A 27,907-nucleotide genomic window follows, 5' to 3' on the forward strand; every position below is an offset into this window, starting at 1 on the left:
TTTTTGAGCTGTTCTCAGTTTCCTATTGGCCGGCGCCGTGTGCTCGAGCTGTCTGATTGAGTCACATGAGTTTCCTAAAAGGCAGCAGGTCAGATAAGATTCTTGTTTCAACCGATCCAAACAGCCACGCTTAGTAAAAAATTAAAAAGTGCTTGTTAGTACATTCATTATCGTTTACTGAGACGTTACACAGTTAACTGATGTTACTGACGTTAATCAGTAAAAAAAAAAAAAAAACCTTGATTATTAATAATAACAAATCACAAAAAATATAATTAACTGCCCCTCATTAAAGAAATATTTTTAGATAACATTTTATTATACTTCTCAGTGAAAAGGTGTGTTCTCTAACCTGTGAGAAGTATAAATAATTTAATAAATAAATAGGGTTTTTTCTGTGAGAAGTATATCAAAAATTAATATTATATGTATTTATTTTTGGGAATATATATATATATATATATATATATATATATATATATATATATATATATTTTTTTTTTTATATGTTTTTGCTTTCTCCAAAGAAAACGTGAGTAGCCTAGTGTTTGCCCGTGCAAAACCAATGCTAGAATGTCATGGATGGTTACCTGAATGTTGCTATGCACTTAATAAAATGTTTTGGATGGTTGTTAGGGTGTTGCTGTGCACTTAATAGAACGTTTTGGGTGGTTGTTAGGGTGTTGCTATTCAACAGGTAGAATGTTTTGGAGTGTTGGAATGTTTTACAGTCTACCAGGTGAGGGATCACTCATGCAGTGCAAACAGTGCTTGTTCAAATTCCTAACCTCAAATCTGACTAGACCTGCTTTCAGAGAGCATGCAAATTTAGATATGATGGATTTGTTTTACAAAAGAATTATGCATGAGGTTATTCAGGAACATTTTATTGGTTAAATTACAACAATCAAATAATTATAGAGCCGTCAAATTTAAGTTCCGGTAACTTTTGAGTTTAATTGCTGCAGCTTCGTTTCAGAAGATCACAAACATTTGACCATGGACTGCCTGTATGTATGTGTGTGTGTGTGTGTGTTTAGGTAAGTGGTGATAAGACATACTCGCTCACCCCCTCTCCAACCCTCCTGCCCTTCACCACATCATTCCACCTTGCATCTCCCTTTGCTTTTGGAATTTGGGTGTAAGGGCTGCGGTACCACCCTGTACCGATATTTATCCTAATTACATTTCTGACAAGGAACAGCATGCACCATTCATCAGTGTCAGCGAGAGACAATCAGAATCCCCTGACGGAGGACTCCGCTGCTGAGCTATGCTGATGGTGTCGATATGTCCCAGAGCCCGTCGGGGAAGGTAGAGGGGTGGTACGTTATCTCCTCAGATGTCACTCACAGGGGGAGATCAAAAGGAAGGAGAATTAGGGCGATAGAAGTGCTTACTCACAGACTGGCACGCTTGGCTCCGCTGGCTGTCAATTCAGATGTACAAATGCTTCATCAGTGGAACAATCACATGCACACAGATGTGTGAGCTCAGCGCACTGCTTTTCAGAACTGAAATTAGTATTTATGTCCTTATTTTCAGTACCAATGTCCACACATCCTTAAAAAACTAAATACATTTATGCAAAATTGTTTAACATAAAAACATTTGTTTACAGAGAACAATCATTGCAATCTTGTTTCTATTCACTGTAAAACCAATTCATAGTTAAATTCAGTGTGAAAAAAACTCACTTACCGTTTTTGGAGTGAAAATAGTTTCTACACTTTTTTAAATGTGGTAATTTTGTTTTGTTTAAAAAAAATCTATTTTTTTTCTGGTAAACAAGACAAAATAAGCACCACAAATTTCTGGAAAACGACATAATGAGCATAAAGGAACTCTTTTTTTATTTTTTTATTTTTTTGCTGCAGTGTTGTGAGTCTTTTGGCAAGGAAGAAGCTTTTAAAGCATCAAAGTCAAATTAAGTTTCATTTTGCATAATTTTTAGCTCCTTTTTAATGACTTCTTTGTAAATGCTTTCAGTATTTTCATCTTTGACAAGGATGCTACTAAATTAATTCTCATGGATTTGCGACATTGATCATTAATATTGGATGATTGTATGTTGAATGTTCAAGAGGCCTTTGGATCGGTTGTGTGCAGAAGGGCATTGTCCATGTAGGGGAGATCTTTGGACCTTATCTTACGTAGTAACTCCTGCAATGTTTACATTATTTCTTATTACATTACATTATCTGGATGTCTCAAACCCATCACGGTCAGGTTTTATGATCTGTGGGAGTAGATCTTTGGTTGCTGTCTTGTAGTCAGCATTGAGTTAGCCCATAGGCCTGCATGATGAATGTGGGTTTTTTTCTCCTTTTTTAAAGCTAATGGATGCAAGAGATTAAGGCATCTGTCATTTAGAGCTGACATAATCATAGGTCAAAGCTCAGGTAAGAATGTTACATAGAATTAATGTGGGAAGTGATGCTGTTCTCTGACCTTACCAGCTGTCGTCCCATCAAAAATCATGTATAATTCTGACGATATATATATATATATCTACAGTAAAAACACAGTGCATAGATCTACAAGAATCCAGACATTTTTTAATGGAATTTTAAAAAAATATGAAATTTGGGAAAAAATAAAACAGGGCCTACTTATTTACCCCTAAAGAGTGCATATTAGTACCTTAAACTACATATTAGTACCTAAAGAGTGCATACAGTATTGTAGTATCTTTTGACAAGGTACAGCTGCAGTGACAGCTTTTGATCAGATTTGAACAGATGATCTGAATATCCTGTCATTCTCTGTGTAGGTTCAGGTTGTGAGGCGGGGTCTTTCCGCTGTGGGACAGGCCGTTGTATTCCAGCAAGCCTGAGGTGCGATGGAACGACTGACTGTTCGGATAACTCAGACGAAATTGGCTGCCGTAAGTAACTCTTCATCCACAGTCACAAGCTCACAATGACAAAGAGTGGAAAGTGTGAAATACTGCTTGTTCAGTTTGTAATCCATAACCCAGAACAACATTAGCAGTAACTAGCCATGTCTTCTCTCAGGTATTTCAAAAAGGTTTTTAGCATAGTAAGTGTTGACTTTAAAAATAACATAGTTAGCGTTGCTAACGTCACTTTTTTAACTTAAAAGTCTTGTTTTATACACCATTTTGGGTTTCAAAAAACAAGTTTCTTACCAGTTTTAGGGCTGTTTTCACACATTCATACAGCCTATAAGAAAATAAGAAATGAAATCAATTCCTGTGTAAATCTTGCTAGCTTTCTATGGACAGCAAATCTCTTGAAGTCATGGCTCAAAATCTAGTCTGGCAAAGACCAAAAGAGTTTTGAGGGGTGAAAACCTACAAATCTAGTAAAATGACTATCACAGATCCGCTCCAGAAGAAAAACAAATCTATCAGTGGTGTAAGAAAAATAATCTTTTTTATTTTTTATTAAAAAAAGTTTTGTTACATAGCTCACTGACATATTTTTGTTGTTTTTAACCAAAAAGTCACTTAATTTGTTTTTAAAACAAGACACAATATGAAAGTAAATTACGAAATACGAACAAACAAAAATACGAAGTCTAGCATTCTACATGTAAAGAGCCCTATCATACACTCGGTGCAAGGTGCAGCTTAAGTGTTTTTGCTAGTTTCAGTCTGACACAGTTCTCACCTATTCTGTACCGCGTTGTTTAAATAGCAACTGCATTTGCACCCATTTGTGTGCTCAGGGGCGTGCTGGTCTAAAAAAGAGGTGTGTTCAGGCGCATTGTTGGCGCATTGCTATTTTGAGGGACTGAAAATAGACTGTGCCACAGACCAACTCAAACCTGGTCTAAAGTCAATGGCGTAATATTTTTTCTTCATTATTTAAATGGCACATTAAGTAATATGCACCTGTATGGCTGGTGCACAACACGCGTACACTTTGCTTATTACACCAACAATGACGTGCAGCACCACACAAACATTATTAAAAATGAAAAATTACATTCCGCCATGTAAATAGCAGACCCGGAATGCTGTGATCGCAACTGGCTCTTAAAGGGAATGAAAGATGAGACTCTGATTGGTTTATTGCACGTTACGCCTAAAAAACACCCATTACTCATTAAGAGAATAGGGACAACCCGTTTAGACCATGCACTTAGATCGTTAAAATAGGACCCGAAGAGTTCAACTGCATAAAAAAAAGATAACTAATGTTCAAAAATTATGTTTTTTCATTGTACGTTCCAATAAATCTAAATCAAACTGCAGTTGGGTTATTTTGATTAGGTAAAAAAAAAAAAAAAAAAGAAAGAAAGAAAGAAAAAAGTTTTCCAAAAGATAATGTGGCATGTTTATTTCACTATATCATGGAGCCAGCTCCGATCTGTTCTTGGTTAACAATGGCGTCTCATTACGTTTCTCCAGCCCAGCCCACCTGCGAGAGCGCTCAGTTCCAGTGCTTGAGTGACGGCGAGTGCATTCCTCAGCACTGGGTCTGTGATGATGAAGAGGATTGCGAGGATGGCTCCGATGAAAGGCAGCACTGCCGTGAGTACACCTTATCTCCATCCATCCTTCTCTCCCTCGCTTTCTGCTTCCATTTCAATTACGACTGTCCGTCAGAGCAGAGAGCTCCATTCACTCCCAGTAATGTACGGGGATGTAATTTCCATCATGTCGGAGAAACACGATATCTCAGATGTGCAGGCAACAGTCTGAAAAACAAAAGGCAATGCGTGCATATGTTGTAGAGAGAGCATACCACTTTAGTGAAGATGAGGACCACCCAGCACTCTCATATTATAATCATGTGTCTTTGATCTTTGCTGGCAGCTGGCAGGACATGCTCCAGTTCACAGTTCACCTGCACGAACGGGGCATGCATCCCGGGAGGATACAGGTGCGACCGTGTGCCTGACTGTCTAGACGGCGCAGATGAGAGAAACTGCCGTAAGTATGCCATCAGTATGTGTGTGATGGGATTAGAGCTGGACAATGCAGCTAAATATATATATAAATAGCGCCCATTTACTTTATAAATTCACATCAAACACATTGCAAGGGTTCTTCTTTAACCACCTGACTCCATTCTGGTATGCTTTTACCATCCAGCCAGTTTCCAGTGGTTCAACTCGTGTCCTTGTTCCTGAAATATCCTATTTCATGCGGAAATGCATTGGATTAAGGATGCAGAACGGTCACAACGTTGCATGGCATTTCATGAATTTCATGTATTTCTCTCATATTTGCACTAGTTAATAAACATTTTAATATCATAAATTGCATAGCAGTATATTGTGAATAAATGATTAATATTTGATATATCACCAAGCCCTATATAGTGTGTGTGTGTGTTTCCTTCCACTCAAAGGCTCCTTTGGCATTTTAATCAATTTGTAAGATTAAGAGTCTCGCTGATGGACAGAAATGGCCACAATATGCTTCTTGTTTGTCAGAGTTGATTGCAGATTCCTCTGTGGATTAGTGCGAGTGTCAGTTCATCACTGAGCTGCTTTAATCGAACAGACCTGCTATGCACATAATGCTCTTTTGGCTGCAGACGTTTGTGTTTGATTTCTACATTAGCTTTATGCTGTTTTCATGCTAACACATTAAGATCACTCGCTCGATGACGTAGCACAGTGGAACCCTGTTTCATATTACAGAGTGATTATATTTAATTGAATGAGTGAGTGATGGACCTGCTCTCTTTCTCTCAGTCTACCCAGAGTGCTCGGAGCTGAGGTGTGCTAACGGGGCGTGTTATAACAGAAGCCAGCGCTGTGACCAGGTGCTCAACTGCCGAGACGGCTCAGACGAGGCCAATTGCAGTGAGTGTATTTCTCTGGCAGGACACACACATTGACACAGTCATCTACTGGATGTCCTGGAAAACTTCTGCGCTACTTTTACTATTGCAATTTTACAGTTCATTTTGAAGCTAAAATGTTTAGTCATGTGACTTTTTGTCTTCTTGATTGCACATTTAAAAATAAAGTTTTTTTTTTTTTTTTATTGGCGTGATTCCATCCGGAACTTTCCATTGGACAAAAAATTCTTAATGGCGTAAAATAAAGTTCTATAGATTTTTTAAATATTCTTTATACTAAGAAAAAAAAATTATTTTAAGAACTGTTTACTAAAAACTTTCTTTGGGGAACCAAAAATATTTATTCTATGTCATCACTGTGAAAACCCTTTTGTAACCATTATTTTTAAGAGTGTAGAGTTAATATATATATATACTATATGGCTATTTTTTTGTTGGCTTTTTCAAATATAACTTTTTTGTTTTTGCTTTTTTATCTAATATTTATATTTCATTTTATTTGATGTGATTTCAATAAACAGTTATTTTTTAATATATTAAGCTGTTGATAATAACCCTGAAATAAAAATCTGTGAAACACAATATAAGATATCAGGCAGAATGTTCAAGCTGCTCTTTTCCATACGGATGTTGTTTTTTTTATAAATACACCTTAGCTCGCCGTAAAACTATCAATGTAATATATGTGACTTTCATACTATATTTCAAGTGTTATAAATCCATTTCATAATTTCTTGTGACTAACACAGCACATTTAAAATGTTGTTGACTGATTATCCCATTTACAGTCTCATTTTTGTCACGATTCGTCACAATGAAAACCAATGGCATGTGCCATCAGTGATTATTTCAAACATGGTGCAATGTGTCCAAATTTGACATTTGTGAAATAAAAGCAAGCACAAAATTATGTTTGAGAGCCTTAAAGGGTTAGTTCACCCAAAAATGAAAATTCTGTTATAATTACTCACCCTCATGTCATTCCACCCTGCATCTCACACGACTTTTGCATTGGTTTATATTTGTATTATATTGAATCAATTAATAATAGAGTTTAAACAACATGAGGGTGAATAAATGATGACAAAAACTCATTTCTGGCTCGACTATTCCTTATTATACCGTATCGTATGCTGAATTCTTTTTGACATTCATCATTTTTGCACCCTTTGGTGCGGTGTAAACATACAGTACCAAGTATAGTTATCTTCAGATTTATGTCAACTTTATGAAATTGTGTTGTGGATGAACATATCTCTTGTTTGTTTTCAGCCCGACGGTGCAGTAGCGGTCAGTTTCAGTGCAGTAACGGGGAGTGTATTCCTCGCAGTTACGTGTGCGATCATGATGATGATTGTGGAGACAGAAGTGATGAACAGAACTGCAGTATGTTTACGTTTCTCAAATCCAGCCATAATGAATGTAAGGCATGAAGTGGTGTGAATGTTCCCTGTAATGTATTCTCTACAGCCTACCCCACCTGCAGAGGAACATACTTCACCTGTCCCAGCGGCCGTTGCATTCATCAGGTCTGGCTGTGTGATGGAGAGGATGACTGCGAGGACAATGCGGATGAGAGAGGCTGTGGTGCGTCCCTAAAACCTCCTTCTGCATGCTAAATATTTCCAAATATTGCACGTTTTTTGTTCCGCATGAAAGCATCTTAACTGAACATGGTGTTTTTTGTGGTTTGTTTAGATAATGTCCAGCGTGAGTGTTATCCTGGGGAATGGCCGTGTCCTTCTTCTGGTGTTTGCATCCCTCTGGAGCATCTCTGTGATGGGACGGCCCACTGTCCGGATGGAGAAGATGAAACCAACACCACTGCTGGACGCAACTGCAGTCAGTCACCACCTTAAAATCACTGCCTGTGTTATTTTAGTATTATTTATATACTATTATAGTATCGAATGACCATTTTTATATGTTATGTTTTTATTTAGTAATTTAATTTTGTGCCTTTGGCATTTTTGTTAGTCTCTTTTTTTATATTTTGATGTAGCTTTCATTTATTTGATTTCAGTTTGAGTTTTTAGTCATTTTAATACTTCAACTTAAAACTTATTTTATTTTAGCTAGTCACGTTTTTAAAGCTTTATTTTTATATTTTCAGTTTAAATTTTAACTTTAGTTTAAATGTTAGTAAATTTGTTATGTGCTTTTGTCATTTGTATTAGTTCTTTTAACATTACTATTTATTTTTAGCGCATTTTTATTTTTATTTATTTTCATTTTATTTATTTAAATTATTATTAATAATTTAGGATTAAATTAACAATTGCACAAAATGTTTGGAATAGTTTTAGTTATCAATTTTATAACATGTAAACATTTCAAACATTATTTTATTTCAGATTTAGTAATTTTAATATTTAATATTTTGTTATTTTTTTATCTTTTGTATTATTTATTTTAATATTACTATTTATTTTTATTGCAATTTAGTTTAAGTTCAGTTTTATTTGTATTTCTTTTCAATATTTCTTTTCATTTTATTGATTTTTTAATTGTTATTAATTGCAATTAACAATTAACAAAATATTTTGAATCGTTTTTAGTAAAGTAAACATTTCAAACATAAATTTATTTCATTTCAATTTTAGTCATTTTAGTCAAGTTTTTTTATGTAATGTTTATATTTTATTTTACTTCAGCTTTATTTATTTTACTGTTAATTGATTTTTAATTCACTGAAAAAAATTATGTGGAAAGTTTCAAATTGCTAGTAAATTTCACAAATGTGACCCTGGACCACGAAACCAATCGTAAGGGTCCATTTTTTTTTTTAGATTGAGATTTATACATCATCTAAAAGATGAATAAATTCCAAATAATATAATGAATAATAAATAAGCTTTCAATTGATGTATAGTTTGTTAGGATAGAACAATTATTGGCCAAGTTCTGCAATTTTAGGCTGCAAAAAAATCTAAATACGGAGAAAATTGCTTTTAAAGTTGTTCAAATGTAGTTCCTAGCAAAGCATATTACTAATCAAAAATTTTCAAAAAAGTTTTGATATATTTATGGTAGGAAATTTACAAAATATCTTAACTGAACATGATCATTATATCCTAATGATTTTTGGCATAAAAGAAAAATCGATCATTTTGACTCATGCAATGTATTGTTGGCTATTGCTACAAATATACCCCAGTGACTTAAGACTGGTTTTGTGCTCCGCGGTCACAAATAATTAAAGAGAAAAGCATGTTACACTTTGAAATAATTTTGGAAAAATGTAAATAATGAAAAATTATTTTCTTGTAAAACGTACTCCAAAAATCTTTAATTAGAACTTTACGATTTGCTTTAACGATTTGTACATTTTCCTAACGTCTGGAGTGTTGCATGGCTGTGTTTTGTGTCAGGTATCTGGCGCTGTGCGTCTCTCAGCTGTGAGCATCACTGTCACTCCTCTCCTGCCGGAGGAACCTGTTCCTGTCCGCTGGGATACATGGTCAGCAGAAACGACAGCCGCTCATGCATTGGTAAAACCTTTGATTGGGGATTACAAACAGTTGCTCATATTCAGTCAAACCGGTGACTTGCCATCAACTCTCCTGTATTGTGTGCACGTCTCTGCAGATTATGATGACTGTAGTCTGTGGGGCATGTGTGACCAGCTGTGTGAGGATCGCACCGGAAGCCATCGCTGCAGCTGTCGGGACGGTTACCTTCTGGAGCAGCACAGATACTGCCGAGCGAATCCCTCTTGTGAGTCCCTTCAGTATATACTCAATCTCTGATTCACTCAAGTTTATATGCGCATAAAGCTTTTCACAATTCTTGTTTCAAAGCAGCTTCAGAGAAAATTCATGTTTCTGAAAGTATTCTGCTATGAGTCAGAGATTAGTGTCAAAGTGCCATCCATACGGCAGTGATATAGAGCTATAACATAATCCAAGTCATGTGCATTGAATTGTTTTTTACTTAGAAATTGCTTGTAAATTTCACAATTAATTACAAACAAATAGCAAGTAACACATCAAGTAAAAATTGAAAATTTGAAGTAAAAAGACAGAAAGAGTATGTATGTTTCTTGTGAAATGTACTCCAATTTACATCATCAAATAATCAGTTTTTATTTCACATAAGGTTAGGAAACATCATGTATTCAGATTAAACAGACCATTTGTTGCAGCTTGTAAAAGCAATTGTAGCCTATAGTTCTTTTAATGCAATTTAAATATAGTTAAAATCTAGTACAAGCAAATATAGTTAAAAAAGCAAAGTTAATCAAAACTTTTTTGTTTTGGATTTTATAGTGCAAGCAAAATATTTGCTTTTATTTTGTGAAATTTTAAAACATACATATTTGTCACCCAGTCCTAATGGTTCATTTTTGCAATGATAAATAATACATGTTTGTTACTGTTTATTTTAAATATATTTTACACAGATTTACAAGTATATTTTATTTGTATTTTTTACTCATGAAAAGTCATACTGGATTAATAAATTTTTCTTTAAAATATTTTTATTAATTTTATTTTTCAGTTTTACTCAGTGTACTTTTATTCTCATAATAAAGAATTAAATTTAATTAATCTTGCACGTTTGAAATTTGTATTCATTTATTTACTCAGTATCCTTTTTTCTTATATTAAATCACATTAAATGTATTAATATTTATTTTAAATATATTTTACAAAGGATATCATGTATTTAGAAAAAAATATTTATTCACTTGGGGTAATTTTTCTCATAATAAATAATATTAAATTCATACTTTTATATATATTACTCATGTTTATACATATTTTTAATTGTGTGTTAACTCTGTGTCACTTTTTACCTTAAGAAATCATATTAAATTACATCTTTATTAAATATTTTTGTTTAAATTTTTGCTGTTACATTTCCTGCATGCTTTCACATAAGTATCTTTGAGACTAATATTCCTGGTGTTAACTGTTATGTTATATGTCCATTAATCAACCTTTTTGCAGCCCATCTCTCTTCAAGCGCCTCAGATTGCATTGAATGCCACTGTGTTATTAAGCTCCTGAAATGTCTGCCTCCCAACCATTTATTTGGCAGGCCCTGGAAATGAATTTCAAACGCTGGCACCACACAGCCAATCCCAAACTCTCTCACATTAGTTATGTCTTATCAGAAGTACATTGTATTATGCGAGTTCTCCAAAGATTGTCAAACTGTATCCTTCATTTTGAAGCTCACCACATCAATTCACTTTGTTTTGCAATCTTCAGCTGGGGTTCCTTCGCTTATATTCTCCAACGGGAGAGACCTGCTGATTGCTGATGTCCACGGACACAACGCTCGAACCCTGGTCCAGTCCCAGAACAGAGGAGTTGCTGTTGGTGTGGACTTCCATTTCCAGCTGCAACGAGTCTTTTGGACCGACACAATCCAAAATAAGGTCAAATGGATGACAGACTAACAACATCAGTCCTTCTGAAGTTACATAGTTGCTAAGAAATAGCATTAGGACTGGCATTTATAAATCAAAGACATTTATGAAGTTACATAAGATTTCAATTTCAAATAAATGCTGCTCTTTTAAACTTTCCATTAAACAAAGAATCCTCAAAAAAATGTAATGTATCACAGTTTTCACAAAAATGCAAAGCAGCACTGTTTTCAACGTTGGAAATAATAAGAAATATTTATTGAGCTGCAAATCAGCTTATTAGAATGATTTCTGAAGGATCATGTGACACTGAAGACTGGAGTAATGATGATGAAAACACAGCTTTGTGTCATAGAAATAAATTACATTTTTAAATATATCCAAAAAGAAAACGGCTAATTGAAATTGCAATACTATTTCACATTATTACTGATTTTAATGTATTTTTTAACAAGACCTCTTTTATACTGAAAATGTTTTTTTTTTCTTCTTCTGAATGGAGTCTCTTGATATTTGTCAGTCATCATGACACTCTTTATGTATTTGCATTTTTTACTAATTTCCATCAAACAGCCATTATATCCTAGTAGATGTTTAATGCAAGTTAAAAACAGTTAACCTGTAGTTAATTAACGACCATATTTACGGTGTTGCTTAATTTAATACATTATCCCCCGGTTTCACAGACAAGTCTTAAACCTAGTCCTAGACTAAAATGTAAATCTGAGCTGTTTCATCTGAAAGAAACTTGCATTGACTGATATATCAATAAATATATCAGTGCCTTTATTTTGTGTCAAGATGCACACCAGTAATGTTTTTTGTCTAAGGCACATTTGTAAAAATTGCTTAAATGTGTTAATTGAACTATGATCTAATCCTGGGTTAGTCTAAGCGCCGTCTGTGAAACCAGGCCTATGTTTTATAGTTAATCTAATAACCTTTAAATATATTTATTGCACAGTCCTAATGGACTTAGACCAGAATTTATTTTATTTCATGGCTAAGTGTGTGGCATTAATGTTTCCCGCTTACATTCGTTTAACGCTCTGGCACCTGTCATGGGTTCTCAGTTTCCCCAAATTTAATAAGTGAATTTTCACAGATTACTGAAGTTCTAACCTTGTCAGCTATCCATGTTACATTTGTTGTTGATAACAAAGCTCTGCATTATACCAGCTCTTCCTCCTTGGACATGCACTAACATCCCTGACCCTCAACACACACACACACACACACACACACACACACACACACTTCATTGTGCCAGTCAGTCTGCTCTGATCTCACCTCTCATACACCCCAGCAACAACGTTTGGCCAAAGGCCCAAATAAAGTCTGCTGGACTCAAATAAAGCGTGCCAGTATCTTTCAAGCCTCCCTAAACTCTTCCTGAAGCAATCTTGCCCAAGTAATATTATGTTGACCCTCAGCGATCCACTTTGAAATTAAAACAAATTTAAAGTGTTTAAATAATGGGTTAAAATGTTCAACTTTCAAATGCATATTAGCAGCAAGTTAACAATTTTATAATGTGAATTTTCCAGTATGTAGCAGTCAGTTTGTATTAAATATAACAGCTATACAGTATATGAATGTAGACACACTACCATTCAAAAGCTTACGGTCGATAAGATTTTTTTTGTCTGACCAAGGCTAATGATACAGTAAAAACAGAAATATTGTGAAATATTATTACAACTTAAAATAACTGGTTTCTACTTTAATATATTTTCAAATGTAATTTATTCCTGTGATCAAAGCTGAGTTTTCAGAATCATTACTCCAGTCTTCATTGTCACATGATCCTTCAGAAATCATTCAGATTTGCAGCTCAAGAAACATTTCTGATTATATTCAATGTTGAAAACAGTTGCACTGCGTAATATTTTTCTCGAAACTGTGATACATGTTAATTTCCCAGGACTTCTCGATTAGTAGAAAGCTCAAAAGAACAGCATTTATTTAAAAATATAAATATTTTGCAATATTATAAATGTATTTTCCGGACACTTTTGATCAATTAAAGGCATTCTCAATTTCTCTAAAATAATTTCTCTAAAAACGTCTTAATGACCATCACTTGACACCAGTTTACAGCATATGTATTTGTTAATTTGTAGTGCAAGTTATATTGTAAATACTGTATTTATTTATCTTTTTTTTCAATTTCCAGTGTAGAAAATGCAATGGTGCAATTATATATATATATATATATATATATATATATATATATATATATATATATATATATATATATATTAAATGTCAGTGCTTAGTATTAGTGAGGATTAAAGAAAAACAACAGTTTGTGGAAGCTATGAAGGAAGTTGGCTCTTCATCAGCAGAAAGGGGATTCTTCAGCTGATGCCTGTAGATACTGCTAATACGTTAATAATGGGCGACCAGTCTGGCTCCCGAAGGGTAACTGGCTCGGATCGGTGCTAGACTCCACGTTTTCTAATCTCCAGAAAGTGTCTGATATGAGAGGAAATGCTCGCATATTTCTGCGTAATTGTATGCAACCTGAGAGTATCTGGAGTGAGCGTGCAGTATCTGTCCCTTTTTTACGCATTCTTTGGACAGCTGAAAGAGCTTTGTTTCAAACTCTTGGCTCCTTCATGATTTGGAGATCAGCCATGGAGTAAAAAAAGTGGGTACATGCAAGAAGACGGGCTTCTGAGTCTCGTGGCAGGGGGTCTCCGAGAGCCACACCACCAGACCACCTTCACAGCTTGAGTTTCTGTTAACGGGTCAGCTCTTTTAGACGTTTAGCTCTGGTTTCCAAAGGGCGTAGCCTGCAAAGAGCATTGGTGCCTTAGTTAGTGATATGATGCCAAGGGAGGCAGCCTGAGAAACTGGTGCCATCTTTTAATCAATAGGGCAGTGGTTTCAAAGTACCACCTCTGGGGCAGCGGAGAAAGCCAAACTCATGGACGTCAGATACTAGAAGCCAGACCACAATCTTATTACCCATGATTATTTAAGAAGAGAATCTAATGTCAAGTTTTGATTATGTTCTTGTAGGATTACTGCTGAAAAGACCACCTTAGAGCAGTTTGAGTTTTTATAGACTGATTTGGTAATGCATAGAAAAGAAAAAACTAGTTTTATCCATTCATTATCCGAGCTTGAGGCTGGTTGATCAAGTGAAGCTGGTTAGCCAAGGGATTTCTGCTCGTTGAACCTGTGTTCATTTTGTTTTATATACTTTTATTAGTTTTTATATTACTATTTTGAATAAGCTTTTATTTTTATATTTTCAATTTTTTTTTTTTTTCATTTTTAGCCATTGTAGACATTTTTGTCATTTAATAAAAAAGTTTTAGTTCTGGTTTAGTTTTTATTTATTTAGTCATTTTATTTTTATTTTATTTATTTAGAATGTTTGTTTGTTTTATTTATTTAGTCATTTCAACATTTTTCATTTTCATCTAGTTTTAAATATTTCATCTAATAATTTCATTTTATTTCATTTTTATTCCATTTAAAAATATTTATGAAGTGATTTGTTAATTTTTAAATAATTTATGTATTCATAATATAATTTATAATATGTCTCTTTAATATAAATTTATATTAGTAATTTAGTTGGTGAATTCATTTTTTTTCAACTTAGTAAAGCAGCATTTCTAATTTTAATTTAGTTTACATTTTTCATCTATTATTTATATTTTATTTTATTTCATAATTTTAATGTACAATAAAACTGTTTTAATTTTTATTCATTTAGTATTTTAAGTTAATTTAAACTATTCTAAAAAATTTTTTATGATATTCATTTTATTTAGTAATTTAGTTAATAATTTCAGTTATTCATTTCTAATTTTCATTTAATCAAAGTTTTCATCTAATATTAGATTTTATTCAATTCCAATTCATGCTTTTTAACATGCTTAATTTCTCAATAGTAAAAAAAAAATCTATTTCTGTTAATATATAATATTTATCATTTATAACAATTTAAAATTTACTATATAAATATTTTTTTACTAATTTAGTTAGTAATTCCATTTCTACAATTTGCCAAGGCAACATTTCTAATTTTCATTTCGTTAAAGTTTCTATGTAATATTTTACATTACTTTAATTAAGATGCTTACATTTTCCAAAATTGTTACTCTTCATATATTTAGTAATTTCCATTAATTTATAATATTTATTATTTATAACATTTTACAATATAAATCATATTTACTTACTACTTTAGTGAGCAATTCCAGTTCTTCAACTTGCCAAGGCAACATGTCTAATTTCACTTTATTTTAATTAGTAAAAAAGTTTTTAATAGTTTCAGTTTCAATTAACAGTAATAACTCCTGTTTGAACTAGTCAGTTTTAACATATTAAGAACCTTAGAAGTGACAACAGCAAACCAACATTCTCAACATATGCTGGCCTTTTCAGCAGGATGTCAAAACCTCAACGACAACTTCTCCAACCACATCTTGTTTGCTCCAAATAGGTGTTTTCCGTGGATATGGACGGGTCGCATTTGCAGGTGGTGCTGAACGTATCCGTGGACTATCCTGAAAACCTGGCTGTGGACTGGGTGAATAACAAGCTGTACGTGGTGGAGGCCAGCGTCAACAGAATCGACATGGTGGACCTGGATGGGAGCAACCGGGTCACGCTGATCGCCGAGCACCTGGGCAACCCGAGAGGTCTCGCGCTTGACCCGACCGTGGGGTGAGCTCCCGGGGGAGACTTTAATCCTACCCTTGCTTCCATCACCTAATCGCAATCGTAAAGCTGATCTCCGATCTGGAGCCTCAGATACTGAGAATGGGAATGTTGTACAATGTCTGTAAGGATTAGTCAGAAGTAATTAAGCAAAGATGAGCTTCACAGAAACCCAGGCCAGGTGGCCTGCTAAATTGAGAAGTGACAATAAATAGTTGCATCGCTTAAATAATGTTCTTTGGGTATTTGTAACGATATCAACCTTGATATTCATCCGGAAGAAGGAGGCGGGAACCTGCGGACAATCAACAACATTTTAATAACAAAATAAACACAAAACAGCGCACCAGCCCCTCACGGACGACTGGTGCGCACAAAATAAAAACTACAACACAACTAAAAGCCCAGGCCTGGTCCTCTCTCGTCCTTCACTGTCGTCGCTCCAGTTTTATATCCTTCCATCTCCTCCATGGGCCTCGAGACCGGTGGGACGAACAGGTGTAGTTCATCTCCAATCACTCCCCCGGCCTCGCTCCCATGTCCCTCGGCCCCGCCCCACTCGTCACATACCCCCATCGCCCCTCGCAGGCCGGGGGGTACTCCCGAGACTGCGCTCTACTCCCCCCCCCCCTCCCTCCGGGGGGGCCGCTCCCGGGGACCTGCGGGAACCTGGGGGTAGGACAGGCGAGGCGAGAGAAAAGGAGATGGAAGGAGGAGCGACAGAGACGAGAGAGGGGAGAGAGGAAAAAAAAAAAAAAAAAAAAAATTCCGGTTCCCAGACGCACCGCTGCTCGGCCCTCCACCAGCTGGGTGATCTCCTCCGCGGTGCCTGGCGGTGGCACTGGACGGCCCTCGGCGGACGGCACGACACTCCTCCGCCGCCCGGTGGACGGCGACGGCTCCTCCGGTTTTGGGCAGCCGGCAGGAGTCCCCCGTTCCCTGCTCCTCCCCGTTCCGGCGGAGGCAGCAGGCTCCGGCCACCTGGCGAACGGCGCCGACTCCTCCGCTCCCTCACGGACGGCAGCCGTCTCTCCACATCGTGGGCGGCCGGTAGCGAGCTCGCCCGTCCCCGGCAACTCGCTCCAGTCCACCGCCTCGAGCGTCCATGGCGGCACACTCCTCGCCAGCTCGATGGCACCGCGGATTCACCACAGCGGCGAGGGATCTTCAGCAGCGCGTCCCTCCTTCTCCCGGGTTTCGGCACCACTGTAACGATATCAACCTTGATATTCATCCGGAAGAAGGAGGCGGGAACCTGCGGACAATCAACAACATTTTAATAACAAAATAAACACAAAACAGCGCACCAGCCCCTCACGGACGACTGGTGCGCACAAAATAAAAACTACAACACAACTAAAAGCCCAGGCCTGGTCCTCTCTCGTCCTTCACTGTCGTCGCTCCAGTTTTATATCCTTCCATCTCCTCCATGGGCCTCGAGACCGGTGGGACGAACAGGTGTAGTTCATCTCCAATCACTCCCCCGGCCTCGCTCCCATGTCCCTCGGCCCCGCCCCACTCATCACAGTATTCATTTCAAAATCTCGTTCTTATCCCTCAAGGGTTTTATCCGTAACTCGATGCTGTCCAAACTGAGCCCTAACAATATATTTGTGCAAATACCATTGAAGTTCAAGCTGCTCTTCATCTCTTTTAGTGCAACGTGAGATTAATAAATCGCAATTCATGATTATAACGGGATAGCGTCATTTAGGATTAGTTCCTCTTTCTATTTTAGATGATTAAAACAAAGTCTTGTGTCACAAAGAGGTTGTTGTGTTTGAGTTTAGGTACCTTTTCTTCTCTGACTGGGATACTTTGAATGGGGAACCGGGTTTGGAGAGGGCCTACATGGATGGGACCAATCGCTATGGGATCATCAGGACCAAACTTGGCTGGCCTGCTGGGATTACTTTGGACCTTGAAGCTAAAAGAGTGTATTGGGTGGACAGCCGTTACGATTATATTGAAACCACCACTTATGATGGCTTGCACAGGTATCATTCTGGGGTTGCAGATGTTTTATTTGGAAATGCATGCTGATTTTTAACATTTTTTCACACTTTCCGGAAGTGTTATTAGCTCTTATTTGAATTCTCCAATAGGAAAACCGTGGTCCATGGTGGGTCTGTGATTCCTCATCCGTTTGGCATTACTCTGTTTGAGCATTCGGTCTACTACACTGACTGGACCAAGATGGCCGTTATGAAAGCTAATAAATACAGCGACAACAGCCCACAAGAGCTCTACAGGACCTCTCAGAGACCACATGGCCTGACTGTGGTCCATGCATACAGACAGCCCTTTGGTAAGGAGCTTTGTTATGTATATTAAACTGTTGGATGTCAGAGTATTGATAAAAACCTTCATATTCGTCCGGAAGAAGGAGGCGGGAACCGGCGGACAATCAAACAAAGATTTTAATAATTCAAAATAAACACAAAACAGCGCACCAGCCCCTCACGGACGACTGGTGCGCTCAAATAAAAACCAAAACACAACTAAAAGCCCAGACCTGGTCCTCTCTCGTCCTTCACTGTCGTCGCTCCAGTTTTATATCCTTCCATCTCCTACGTGGGACTCGAGACCGACGGTGGGCCGCAGGTGTCACTGATTTGCCCAATCATTGCCGGCCTCACTCCTTGTTCCCACGTCCCTCGGCCCCGCCCCACTCGCCACAGTCAGAAAGAAGATTGCAGTGCACTTTTGGTTTGGGAAATATAGCATTTCATTGTGGTTTTGGTTATAGTAGTTATCAAAAAAGAAAAAGATTATATGCAATAAATCAAACTGATGAGCCTGTTATTGTCAAGTAAAACTGTTAAAATAATTTTTGTTCATTGAAATAAAGCTGAAATAAAATATGAATATTAGATTAGATGTTACAACTTAACTTAAAAAACTTACATGGAAATTAAAAAATATTGGCTTTCGCAACTGACTGAAATAAAACAGGTTAGGCTGAAGCACTAAAATGACAAAAACTGAAATCTAAATAGAAATATTAAAACAAAATAATAAAAACTACAAAAGAACAATAAAATTGCTAAAACTCAAACTAAACTTGAAATATAAAATACTAGAAAAAAACTCACAATTTTATTACATTTTACAAAAGCACATGGCAGTCATTTGACCGATTATCAAATTACAACATAATATAAAACAAAAATTCTGTTTTTTTAAATCATATATATATGTATATACAAAATGTTGAATATTATATATAGTCCAATTTATGTTCCCAATGACTTACATCTAGGATTGGTTGCGCTCACAAGTAGTATGCGCTAAATACAGGTTAAACATGGCCCGGAAAGTTCGTTAATAGTCACTGATACCATACATGATGATAGCCAGAAATGCAATGTGATTGCATTGCATTGTATTTGTAGTTTAAACATCAAGTTAATCTATCCTGTTGTATCCCGGACAGCAGGGTTAAATCTGTGCTTAGGAGAGGTTTTAAACGTAGCCACTTTAAACAAAAATCTTGCAGACATAATTAAATTATTGCTATTCTTTTTGTGATTTATTGACATGTGCATTTGTTTGATCGGACAGTAAGTAACCCCTGTGGCACGAATCGAGGAGGCTGTGAACACATCTGTGTTCTGAGTCACAGAACTGATAACGGAGGTCTTGGATATCGCTGCCGCTGCCGGATGGGTTTCGATCTGCATGCTGACGGCAAGAGATGCATGTGTAAGACAGATCTCAGTCATACCTTGTGTCTTTGGTTACCATTGCATCTTTGCATCTTATGCTTTTTAATTAGGTTGTATCATGAAAAAAATATCCTTTTGAGATGCAACAGCTTGATTTTTAAAGAAAACAATATGCATGCAATATGTGTCTTGCAGCTGTGAGGCAGTTTCTGCTGTTCTCCAGTCAGCTGGCGGTCAGAGGAATCCCCTTCAACCTGTCCACGCAGGAAGACATTATACTCCCCATCACAGGAACTCCATCTTATTTCGTTGGAGTGGACTTCAGTGCTGCAGACAATTCCATTTTCTTCTCTGATACGGTGAAGGACATCATCTACAAACAGAAAATTGATGGAACCGGTGAGAAAGGCTTGGGAATTTGTGTCAACCACAACAGTTAGAAACCAGTTGTTTTTTTAACTTTTTCCCCGCTGGCATTTTTGAAAAAAAGTTGCCAGCCAACGCCAGCAATTTTTATGATTTTCACTAAAATTTGATGGCCTACAGTATATTTTGCTATATGAATATTTGAATATGCAATATACCAAAATAAAGATCAAAAGCCTCTACTTTTAAACCATTTTTTATTATAGCTTAAAGCATTATTTTTTTTATCAACACTTGAATATAGGTAGGTTTCATTGAAATGTATAATTTTGAATCAAAAAGGTGAGAAAATCACATTTTTATCAAAAACTACATCTGGATAACATTCAGTACGATTATCAAAGCTTAAATCCAGTAAATTGTTTAAATCATCACCTCCATAGCTTGCACAGCCATATACCACTTCCTGGATTTTTCTCCATAACATTATGCAGTTTTCATTTACTGTATATGCTGTCTATTGCGATGATCGCATTATTTATCATATGCATCTCTTTACATAAAAGATCGCTAGTTTTTCCATCCTGTTCATGTGTCTTTTTTGTTCATGAGGTTTTGTACTCATTGAGAAGATGTATAATAGCACCCCCGAGTGTATAACAGTGTAAACATAAGAGCCGTAAAAACTCTTCTTTGGTGGGGAAGCATTGTCTTCTGAATGATGAGATGACTCGTCAATGGCGAGGAAAGAGTTAAGGGGCATTTTTTGCCTTGTATCCCGAATTTTGCAAGCCAGTTTTAAAGTTAGGGTAGGAGATTAAAGGCTAGCAATAACAAGCTAGCTTTAAAACACAAGATCTCACCCTCCCTGCAAATCACTCTCCAAAACCACGCCTACTCCAAAACACATGAACGCACACAGGCAGATCAGAGATGAGAGATGACGTCAGATTACCTCATGTGATGTATCATAACTGCATGAATAGGATGCGTGGAGGTATGCAAATACATACATTGACAGGCAAGCAGGACAGCCTATCATAGCCTTTGGACAGAGGCATATGTGTCCCTGGAGCAGTCCTAAGTCACTGGGGTATATTTGTAGCAATAGCCAAAAATACATTGTATGGGTCAAAATGACCAATTTTTCTTTTATGCAAAAAATCATTAGGATATTAAGTAAAGATAATGTTCCATGAAGATATTTTGTAAATTTCCTATTGTAAATATGTCATAACATAATTTTTGATTAGTAATATGCATAGCTAAGAACTTCATTTGGACAACTTTATGAGCAATTTTCTCAATATTTAGATTTTTTTATTTTTGCACCCTCAGATTCCAGATTTTTAAATGGTTGCATCTCAAACAAATATTGTCCTATCATAACAAACCATACATCAATGGAAAGCTTATTCATTAAGCTTGCAGATGATGTAAAAAATCTTAATAAAAGAAATTGACACTTAGGACTGGTTTTGTGATCCGAGGTCACATATGATTGGTCAAACATTTTACAGTCCTACGCCTTCCACAGATGATATAAATTCATCGAAATACATTAAGACCACTTAGTGTTTGCTATCGTAGTGCGAGAAGACTTTTAACCAGCTTAACAAAATCCAATCACATACCCTGCCTTTATTTTCTGACCCAGAATATAATTGCTTGTATTCACTGGAGTGTTCTTCAATTCAGATTTTCTTATTCTTTTTGTTGGTGGAAAAAAAAGCACAAAATCTGTGCTCTGTTTGATGAAATGTCCTTTACTTTTGAGCAGATAAAGTGAGAAACTGATACTCACTGAATACTCCACTCAGCCCTCAGGATATTTGCTGTGTGCCAACAACACATTTTGCTGCATGTGATCTCGCCTATCAGCTGCCTTCAAAGGCCAGCTACATGAGATAATGTGTTTGCTGGTGTTGGACTACATTTCTAATAGAAATCCAGGACACTAATACCCTCCTCCCCCTGACTCAACCCAAAACAATATAGACAGTTTCATTCAACACCTGTGAGCCACATATAAGGGATAGCACATTCATTTGCACTATTTTCCCCAAAGTAGCAATGATGCATTTATTTGATACAAAAAAGTTATATTAATTTAATTTAAAGTAACTGTTTTCTATTTAAATATATTTTAAAATGGTATTTATTCCTGTGATGCGCAGCTGAATTTTCATCATCATTACTCCAGTCTTCAGAGTCACATGATCTTCAGAAATCATTCTAATGTTCTGATTCACTGCTCAGGAAACATGTATTGCCATTATCAATATTGATAACCATGTGCTGCATAACATTTTTATGAAAACTGATTTTTTGAAAAGTTCAAGGAGTGGACCGTGCTCTAATCTTTGTGTTTCTTTGCTTTAAACTCCACAGGCAGGGAGGTACTAGCAGCCAATCGTGTGGACGGTGCAGAAGATCTTGCTTATGATTGGATATCGAAGAACCTGTACTGGACGGATCCACGCTACAGGAGTATATCTGTCATGAAGGTCGCGGATAAGTCCAGACGAGCCATTGTACGAAACCTCAACAACCCCAGGTCCATAGTAGTCCATCCTGTAGCTGGGTGAGTGGTTTATTGGCTAGTCTTGTTTATAATAATGCTAAAAAAATTATATTTATCTTGCATTTCAGGATACATGAACCGCTATAGTTAGGCTGCTATTGTATCTTTTAGGCAGGTTCCGAGATTTTAGAACAGAACCATTGCCACTGTAGGCCAAAAGTTGCATACACAAAATAGACACACGCAAACTTCATCCTTCATGGAAAAAAGGGTTGCGACCGTGGGTTTGAAATCACAGGCACGTTCAGATGTCAACAGACAGAATTCAGCGAGCGACCGTGAGCCAGAAACACAGTTCGGGAAAGCCCTGCTTTCACCTCGCCTCTCTGTTTCCCTAAGACCATGAAAAAGCAATAACAATCGGGCCACTTGTGTCCAGTCACACCTTTCATAATGCAGGAGGTGCCCAGCCATTCATAGATTGCTCCTGCTTTGAACCTGGCACAGTTAAAGGAGCTCTTTATGCCCTGCTAGTGGGACATTTCCAATGGCTTCAAAGTCATGAGGCCTCTGGGCCCAGGAGACTAGATTAGTGCTGCATGAAGGATGGTATTGTAGTCCACACTAAGAACTTGGCTTAATGGGGGAAAACCCCACAGAGCACTCAGATAACTGTCTATACCTCACAGTTTATAAATAAAACCCAGCGGATGGGTTCAAATACATCCCCACCTATTAATTTGGCTTTTGGTGAGGGCATGGGGTGAAGATTTGTGGTGATTTTGGTATTGTTCCCTCATCCACATGCTGTCCCAAACCTGTATGACTTTTGGCCCCTCTTTTCAGTTTACGACTGCGGCTAAATCCAAAGTTAAAGGTATATTATAAAAGTAGTCCATATGACTTCAGAAATTGAACAAGTGAACATTTGTATATATATATATACATATATATATATATATATATATATTCTGTATATACAGTGCTGTTCAAAATGTTTTTTGTATTGAAAGAAAATAATAGTTTTATTCAGCAAAGATACAATAAATTAATGAAAAGTGATAGTTAATACAAATAATGTGTAAAAATGATTTCTATGTCAATTAAATACATCAAAGAATCCTGAAAAATAATATTAATAAATAACCGTTTAAAATAAAAATCATTTAATAATATTTCACAGTATTGCTGTTTTTAATGCATCTGTGATGAAATAAATCCAGCCTTGGTGAGCATAAGAGACTTCTTTTAAATAAATCTTACCAAACTTTTGAAAGGTATTGTATGTATGTGTATATAACTCACAAGTAATATGAACAACTTCTACTGTATATTAAAGATGAATTTGGGTCCTTTTTAAAGCTCTAGTGCCCATTCATTGTAATTGCATGTAAAAAAGCTTGTGTTCGTCTGAGGAAATGTAGTAAAAAAAATAGGTATGAGGGTGAGTAAATGATGCCAGAATGTTTATTTTTGGGTGAACTATTTCTTTTAAAGCAGTGTGTGTGTGTTTGTGCTCGGCAGTTATATCTTCTGGACTGACTGGTACCGTCCGGCGAAGATTATGCGGGCCTGGGGTGATGGGTCACATGCTCAGTCGATTGTAAACACCACTCTCGGCTGGCCGAATGGCTTGGCCATTGACTGGAGGTGAGTTACAGTTCCCAGAATGAAAGTACAGCAATACAGCATTCAGTTGTACTCATAATACTATAAACAATGATCCATTTCTGTTTCATTCATAAACCTTCCTTTCTTTGCTTTAACTTCTATGGCTTCCTGAAGTCGTGGTTCATCATTATTATTATTTTTTGCACACTTAAATCATGATGTGACATAATCCTGTTTCTCAGCATTGGTCTAAAACTCTCTCTTGATCGTGTCCCTGCCTCTCAGTGCCATGCGGCTGTTTTGGGTGGACGCCTTCTTTGATAAGATCGAGCACAGCAACTTTGACGGACAAAACAGATTGTCTTTGGATCGCATCACTCAGATCTCCCATCCGTTTGGACTTACTGTCTTTGGAGGTGCGTCTATCTATCTATCTATCTATCTATCTATCTATCTATCTATCTATCTATCTATCTATCTATCTATCTATCTATCTATCTATCTATCTATCTATCTATCTATCTATCTATCTATCTATCTATCTATCGTTCTATCGTTCTATCGTTCTATCATTGGATCATTCAATATCTGTTCAATATCATTTCAATAATCTGTCTTCACTGAGACGTGGCTGACTTTTAGAAAGCAGTCTAATGTTTCTATTCATTGATGTCTGTCATCATCTCGATGTCATTTTAAAGATGTTAGTCTCGTTGGCCTCTTCTTTGATGATGGACAGTCACGTCCGGTATCTGTGAAATGAATGTCTCTATAACCTCAGTGTAGTTCGTCTGTTTCGGTGCTGAAAGATAAAGGTGCAGAAGTCAGAGTTCACGCACTGGTATTTCTCAGAGATGGCCTGTTTGATTACACTAATGAAGTTTGCTGGTCCAGGCTATGTGTACTTCACCGACTGGAGGCTAGGAGGAATCGTGAGGGTCCGTAAAACAGATGGAGGGGAGATGATGATCATACGCCGAGGGATCAGCCACATCATGCATGTCAAATCCTTCAACGCTGACTCGCAGATCGGTGAGACTCACTTTCTGTTGATTCATTTACTCATTTTTGCATTGAATGTAATGCCTCCACAAAGGTTTTAGGGTTTATATAGGCCATTTATTCAAACATAGCAAATTAATCAAATATGTTTGCAATATAACTCTTTTTTTTTTTAACTCCCAACAGGATCTAACTTCTGCAACAGGCAAACAAACCCAAATGGAGACTGCAGTCATTTCTGTTTCCCAGCGCCGTACTCCCAGCGAGTGTGTGGCTGTCCATACGGAATGAAGCTGGAAGCGAATCAGCAGACGTGTGTGGATGATCCATCCAATGAGCCGCCGACCCTCCAGTGTGGCTCCAACTCCTTCTCGTGCACTAATGGGAAATGTGTCCCTCAGAGCTACCAGTGTGACGGCGTCGATGACTGTCACGACAACAGTGACGAGGCCAACTGCGGCGCTCATAGTAATGTTTTACTTTATATTTCATGCAAATATTCATGTACTGATTAGCAGTGTTGGGGAAAGTTACTTTTAAAAGTAATGCCTTACAATATTGCGTTACTCCCTAAAAAAGTAACTAAATACGTTACTTAGTTACTTTTTATGGAAAGTAATGTGTTACATTACTTTTGCGTTACTTTCACGTTACTTTTTAAATATGAGCAGGGCTTGATTGTTTTTAATATAAGAAGTTCTATTTATAGCAAATGTAAAAGCCCTTTCACACCAAAAAGTGTAATGAATAAACCTCAGGCTGAAGGAAAAGTAAATTCACCTCTGTACAGTAGAACACAGGAGAAGAAGGTTCAACACTCTTCAGCAATAAAAAAAAAAACAATGAAGCACAATTGTTAGTTTATCTAAAGTCATTTTTTAATTATTAGTATGGTTGAACTGGATCATTAAAGGTCAGCAGCAAAGACACTGTTAATAAAATGGGAATAGATACATTTGTGTTATTTAATATATTTAGTTATTGCAGGTTTGCGTCATATTCTGAGTTTGCATTTCACTGTTTTGATCAATTTTGATGAATACTAAATCTGTTTTGTTTTTTTTGTGAGTGGGATGAATTAATGCACATTCACATTTAGTCTAGAACTACAGTAAAATGTTCACACAGCGCACACAACGCCTCCATACTTCCGATTTCTCCCAATATGGGAACAGGAGGCTTGTCAGTCAAAAAATGGGAATACAAAGTAACTGGCGTTACTTTTTTGAAAAAGTAACTCAGATATTTTCTTGTAAATTAAAAAGTAATGTGTTACTTAACTAGTTACTTGAAAAAAGTAATCTGATTACGTAACTCGCGTTACTTGTAATGCGTTACCCCCAACACTGCTGATTAGATAGTAACGAGCAATCACAAGGACATTATTTTTATTACTTAGGTCACTTTTTCAAAACTCTCTACATGGGTAGTGGGTACACTTACCAGCTTTCAGCTTGGCACAGCATTAAAAATGCTCTAAAATCACCAAAACACTAAATAAAAATAAATACAACCCAAGCTAATTACATTTGCATCATGCTCTTACATTGTATCATGTATTCTCAGAGAATCAAAAGCCATGATCATGGCATTGTTAGAGCCATGCTCTTCTCTGTGAATTAAAGTAATGCATGCATTTCTATGAGATTTTTAAAAGTCTTTTTACACTTACCATGAAAATAAGCAGCATGTTTATTTTTTCCTCACTCTGCGGGCTCACAGATAACACATGCTCGCCCATTGCCTTCACGTGTGCCAATCAGCGCTGTGTGCCCAGGAGCTGGCACTGCGATGGACACAATGACTGTTTTGATGGCAGTGATGAGAGGGACTGTCCCACCCAGACCCCTGGCACTTGCCAGGCTGACCAGTTCAGCTGCGCCAACCATCACTGCATTCCTCGCACATGGCTCTGTGACACTGACAATGACTGCGGAGACGGATCCGATGAGAACAACTGCGGTGAGACATAGGGATATTATTATATGTAACTAAAATTTAAGCCATTAAAAACATTTTCGTAATTTGAAATAAATTATATATATATAATAATAATAATTTATATATATATATATATATATATATATATATATATATATATATATATATATATATATATATATATATATATATATATATTGTTACAACAGCTACAACATTTTTCATTGTCACTAAAATAACACTAAATAAAAATAAACACAAGAAAAAACACTAAATAAATTCAAATGAATATATAAAAACTATATTTTTATTTAAAACTCCCAACACTATTGCATTTAAGTTATATTAAAATATAAAAATTTAAAAAATATATTAAATCTAAATTAAAAATTAACAAAAACTATAATAGTATATCAGTTATACTTTATATAAAGTTTATATATAAAAACTAGTGCTGTCAAACGATTAATCGCATCCAAAAAAAAAGTTTGTTTACATAATATATGTTTGTGTACTATATATATTTATTATGTATGTATGTATAAAGACACACACATACAGCATATGTATTTACATGTATATATTTATATTCATATTATTTATATTATATATATTTCATATATAAACATATTTTTCCTACATATACACATGCATGTGTGTGTCTTTATATATACATAATAAATAAACAGAACATACACATATATTATGTGATCAAAAACTTTTATTCTGGATGCGATTAATCGTTTGACAGCACTAATAAAAACAGTACATAAATATTAGATAGCCTTTGGATCTAAATTCTGATTGGATTAGATGCATTTCGAAGGCTTCCTAAAACAGTATACATACATACATGCCTGCACTCATATATATAAAAAAGTCAGATCTCAAAAAGAACTAAAATATTTTGTATCAAATTTTGTTATAACGAAATTATCTGAGCTTTGTGCTG

At 36.2% G+C, this 27,907-nt stretch overlaps 1 protein-coding gene across 5 annotated transcripts in view; it reads left to right on the forward strand.

The window, feature by feature from the left end:
- lrp2a (low density lipoprotein receptor-related protein 2a) overlaps window positions 1-27,907 on the forward strand; it is a 112,569-nt gene that overhangs the window by 7,957 nt on the left and 76,705 nt on the right. For all 5 annotated transcript variants that reach the window (XM_059500591.1, XM_059500594.1, XM_059500595.1 and 2 more), the window contains exons 2-22: window positions 2,774-2,887; window positions 4,379-4,501; window positions 4,787-4,903; window positions 5,674-5,784; window positions 7,056-7,169; window positions 7,254-7,370; window positions 7,482-7,625; window positions 9,155-9,274; window positions 9,372-9,500; window positions 11,000-11,169; window positions 15,626-15,849; window positions 17,634-17,840; window positions 17,949-18,151; window positions 19,408-19,548; window positions 19,707-19,910; window positions 22,269-22,461; window positions 23,926-24,051; window positions 24,298-24,428; window positions 24,907-25,044; window positions 25,201-25,482; window positions 26,737-26,976. In XM_059500591.1, the coding sequence (XP_059356574.1) occupies window positions 2,774-2,887; window positions 4,379-4,501; window positions 4,787-4,903; window positions 5,674-5,784; window positions 7,056-7,169; window positions 7,254-7,370; window positions 7,482-7,625; window positions 9,155-9,274; window positions 9,372-9,500; window positions 11,000-11,169; window positions 15,626-15,849; window positions 17,634-17,840; window positions 17,949-18,151; window positions 19,408-19,548; window positions 19,707-19,910; window positions 22,269-22,461; window positions 23,926-24,051; window positions 24,298-24,428; window positions 24,907-25,044; window positions 25,201-25,482; window positions 26,737-26,976 (3,348 nt within the window). The remainder of the gene's footprint in view (window positions 1-2,773; window positions 2,888-4,378; window positions 4,502-4,786; window positions 4,904-5,673; window positions 5,785-7,055; window positions 7,170-7,253; window positions 7,371-7,481; window positions 7,626-9,154; window positions 9,275-9,371; window positions 9,501-10,999; window positions 11,170-15,625; window positions 15,850-17,633; window positions 17,841-17,948; window positions 18,152-19,407; window positions 19,549-19,706; window positions 19,911-22,268; window positions 22,462-23,925; window positions 24,052-24,297; window positions 24,429-24,906; window positions 25,045-25,200; window positions 25,483-26,736; window positions 26,977-27,907) is intronic.

Source organism: Carassius carassius, chromosome 19 (genome assembly GCF_963082965.1).
Source record: "Carassius carassius chromosome 19, fCarCar2.1, whole genome shotgun sequence".
NCBI classification, from domain to species: domain Eukaryota; kingdom Metazoa; phylum Chordata; class Actinopteri; order Cypriniformes; family Cyprinidae; genus Carassius; species Carassius carassius.